Source organism: Nematolebias whitei, chromosome 1, assembly GCF_014905685.2.
Source record: "Nematolebias whitei isolate Nwh7 chromosome 1, NemWhi1, whole genome shotgun sequence".
Classification (NCBI taxonomy): domain Eukaryota; kingdom Metazoa; phylum Chordata; class Actinopteri; order Cyprinodontiformes; family Rivulidae; genus Nematolebias; species Nematolebias whitei.
This window is the reverse complement of record NC_056498.1, coordinates 46443528-46447441: the sequence shown is the minus strand read 5'-3', so window position 1 is coordinate 46447441 and position 3914 is coordinate 46443528. Positions and strand designations below refer to the sequence as shown.

Below are 3914 nucleotides of genomic sequence, written 5' to 3'. Positions count from 1 at the left end.
CCTGCGGCTCTTGAGTATAGATGCCTGCGGCTCTTGAGTATAGATGCTTGCGGCTCTTGAGTACAGATGCTTGCGGCTCTTGAGTACAGATGCTTGCGGCTCTGAGTACAGATGCTTGCGGCTCTGAGTATAGATGTGTGCGACATTGAATATAGAAGCTTTTAATTTTTTTAGGGTAGGAGTTGTTTTTAGATGTTTAAATTAGCTGTAAGCTTTAAACTTTTTCTCCAAACTCAAGTTGTTTAAAGAGCTCTTTACAGCAGGTAAGATAATAATTCTTCATATCGTCTCCACAGAACCTCATTGATCATGTCCTTTAGCTGTTTATATGTTCTGTGAGTCGTCTTGTTGAGGTTCTGGGCGGTTTTGTCTCCTCAGCCGTCTTCCCGCTGCGCCACTCCGGGGCTGTCGGTTGCCGCTCTGGCGTCGCTCGGCGGCACCTCGTCACGGCGAGGAAGCGCGGACGCTGGTAGCATCTACGACCCCGACACCAGTCTGAGCGAGCTAAAGGTACGCCGTTTGAAACGTCACCGTGCTGTTTCTTAGAGTTTTGGATGCTCCATAAATCTGAAACCTTTTCGTTCACACTTCTACGTATGAAACTCCTCAGAGCGATGCCGCTGCTGCCCCCCCTGCTGTCCTCTGCGTCCGCTTTAACCTTTGTTTCTCTCTGGGTGACGTGTGTCCTATAAGTCTGTCTTTAAGATGTCCGCACGGGTGCTTTTTCTGTCCTTCACCACCCCTGCTGTCTCCAGTTCACCCGAATCCTTCCTCCATCTCCTCTACAGGACATCTATGAACTAAAGGACCAGATTCAGGATGTAGAGGGGCGGTACATGCAAGGGCTTAAAGAGCTGAAGGTAGAGGGGCTTGAGCTCAAAGCATGCCTTCTTTTATCCTTTGGGAACAGTGTGGCATCACTACCCCCCCCCCCCCCCCCCCCCCCCCCCCCCCCCCCCCCCCCCCACACACACACACACACACACACTCTTTGTTCCCCTTCCTCCCTCCTTCGTTGTTCCTAACTCCACTGCCGTGCCTTTGGATGATTCCTGTTTGAGCTGTGTAGTTTTTTCTTCTGCATGGTCTTTCATCACTTCCTGGTTTGATTCGAAGTCGACACTCCTTCATTCCTGCCGAGTTTCAAACGGGAGCGATGAGCTCCACCTGCAGACGCTGACAGAGACTCGCACTTTGGCTCCTGGTCAGGATTTTGTTGGTGCGCATGGTTCTCTTCAGCTCCTCCCTGTTCACTCAGATAAAAAGTCACTTTAATAATTGTAGTTTACTAACATCCCGACTCCTAACTGCTAGATTCTGACACAACTGATGCTCTTTAACTGAGTTTCTTGTTCTCCAGGAGCCATTTCATTTTCATTTAGATCCAGGTTTCACCTCTGAAAGTGAAGCAATGCTTCTTAACTACTGTACAATCCGTCACTTCTCTCTTCATTTATGTCACGAGTTGATCTGAAGTGGATTCAAGTACTCGTACTCCTTGAATTTTCCTGGTTTTGTCACTTTACGACCACAAACTTGAAAGTTTTTTGTGTATGTGAACAACCAACACAAAGTAGAGCATTGACATTTCGCAACATTTAAACCAATAAAAATAAAAATGCAGCGTACATTTATTCACACCCTCCCCGAGTTGGTCTTTCTAGAGCCACCTTTATATGACGTGACAAAACGTGTAAACTTTCAGGGAGTATGAAGGTTTTTTTCTCTGCAAACCTTAGATTTCTGGTCCTGTCTGGTTCGTTTGTGTTCAACGGCTCTAAAACCTAATCATTTTTCCCACCAGAGGCCACCTGATGCATGTAGGTGAGCCGAGCTCTGAAGCAGATTGTTTAGTCTCTAACACGTTTGCGAACATCTCAGGAGTCACTCGCTGAGGTGGAGGAGAAATATAAGAAGGCCATGGTGTCGAACGCACAGCTGGACAACGAGAAGGCCAACCTCATCTACCAGGTGGACACGCTGAAGGACGTCATCGAGGAGATGGAGGAGCAGACAGCCGAGATGAAGCGGGAGCTGGAGGAGAAGTCGAAGGTGAAAACAAACGCCGCTTTGTACCTGGAATCCCAAAATACTGACGAACTGAACGTTGCGTCCGTCCTTTCAGGAACTGGAACGACAGAAACACACGTGTTCGGTGCTGCAGCACAAACAGGAAGAACTCAAAGAGGGGATTCGTCAGAGAGATGAGCTTATAGAGGTACGGCCGCATGCGCATTTAATAAAATATTAGACTAATAGACTCTTAACAAACCTACTTGATCAGTTATTTTATTTACTAGTGTAGCGTTCTGTTGTGGATGACGGCCAGTCACATGGCCTCAGGGAGGGATTATTGTTAGAACTTATGTTCAGTGTTAATCATTTCAGTTTAGCATTGTTCTTTCAGAGATTAGTCTGTTCTTAGCCTAGTTCATGTGTTCATAAGTGTTAGTTTGTGTTGGGCTTGTTTGTGGTAGAGCAACCATGAAACCACAAAACGCAACCTGGTGGGTGATTTCTGGTCTACAAGAAATGCACATCTCCCTCAGTAGCTGTGTGCTGACACGTTACGTTGGTGTCAGAAGTGGGATGAATCCTGTGGGGGAGATGGAAACTCTGAGACCTGATCACTGAGGACATGCAGCATTGGCTGCTGGGCCTGATTTCCCAGAGGGCCAAAGATCTGTCAAAGGCGGTTGTCTCCTGTGCAGGAAAACACTCCCTCCAAGCCCCGCCCACCACTTGGAGATAACGACGCCACCATACCCATGCTGCGGGAGAACCCCGCTGCGAAGCCCTGCCCACCGCCAGACCACGAGACGACACCAATGTAGCATGTCAGCGCACAGCAACTCTTGTTGTAGATCAAGACTTTATCTTACTGTTCAACACAGAGTGAACCCCACAGGTCGTCATGACAACTACCTCCCTCACTCATGGTTACTATACAGAATGACCTAACAAACTGACACTTAATGAACATAAACTAGGCTAAGAAGGACAGACTAATCATAAAAGAACAATGCTAAACAACCGAAATGATAAACAATGAACATAAATTTTACCCATAATCCCTCCCTGAGCCCATGTGACCGACTGTCAACCACAGCAGAATGCTACACTTTATTTAAAAAATAAAGTTTTAGTTCAGGTGGAACGCCTTCTCTGGGTCGAGGGAGGAGTTCAGGTATCCGGGCGTCTTGTTTGAGTGATGGGAGAAGGATCGTTGGATCAGGGCCTCGTCTGCAGTAATGAGGGCGTTGCTCTGGTCGGCCGTGATGAAGAAAGAGCTGAGTCCATAGATGAAGCTCAGGGTTTACTGTTCCAACCCTCACCTGTGGTCATGAGGTTTGGACCAGGACTTTCTCCTCAGTGACCGGACTGTGGAGAAACAGTAGAAGGTGGAGATGGAGACGGTTTGTGTTGTTTTGTGTGTTGTTGTTTTTTTTAAGTGTTAAATTAAATCATCCAGTCAGAGATAAAGCATTGAGCTTTTGTTAAATGTCTTAAAGTCAAAAGAGTGAGATCAGTTTGGTTAGTTTACTTTTTTATACCAAACCACAACAGGTTCTATAAGAGACGGGGTTTTATTCATATTTTTCACATACTTATAAGAAATCAAACAGCGATACATTTAAGAAAATTTAACATGTTAAAATTTTTGCTCATTTGAATAATTATGCCGTATGTCAGAAACTTACTTCAGCTCAACTGCAATTCAAACACAAGTGGAGGATTTTATGCACAAAATTAATTAATAAATGGACGATAAGCAGCGAAATCCCTGATTTTAACTTCAACTGTCCTGAGTTTGTTGTTTTTACTCAAAGCTGCTGCAGAGCGAGAACGTCCTCCTGCGGAGCGAGAGCGTCCTCCTGCGGAGCGAGGGCGTCCTCCTGCGGAGCGAGGGCGTC

General features: G+C 46.3%; 1 protein-coding gene across 5 annotated transcripts in view; it reads left to right on the top strand.

Moving 5' to 3' along the window:
• Positions 1-3914, top strand: part of lrrfip2 (leucine rich repeat (in FLII) interacting protein 2) — a 29088-nt gene that overhangs the window by 19704 nt on the left and 5470 nt on the right. For 3 of the 5 annotated variants that reach the window (XM_037677922.1, XM_037677937.1, XM_037677951.1), the window contains 4 exons: positions 379-510; positions 789-860; positions 1882-2052; positions 2126-2218. In XM_037677922.1, the coding sequence (XP_037533850.1) occupies positions 379-510; positions 789-860; positions 1882-2052; positions 2126-2218 (468 nt within the window). The remainder of the gene's footprint in view (positions 1-378; positions 511-788; positions 861-1881; positions 2053-2125; positions 2219-3914) is intronic. The other 2 variants (XM_037677944.1, XM_037677930.1) reach the window with 1 other exon arrangement.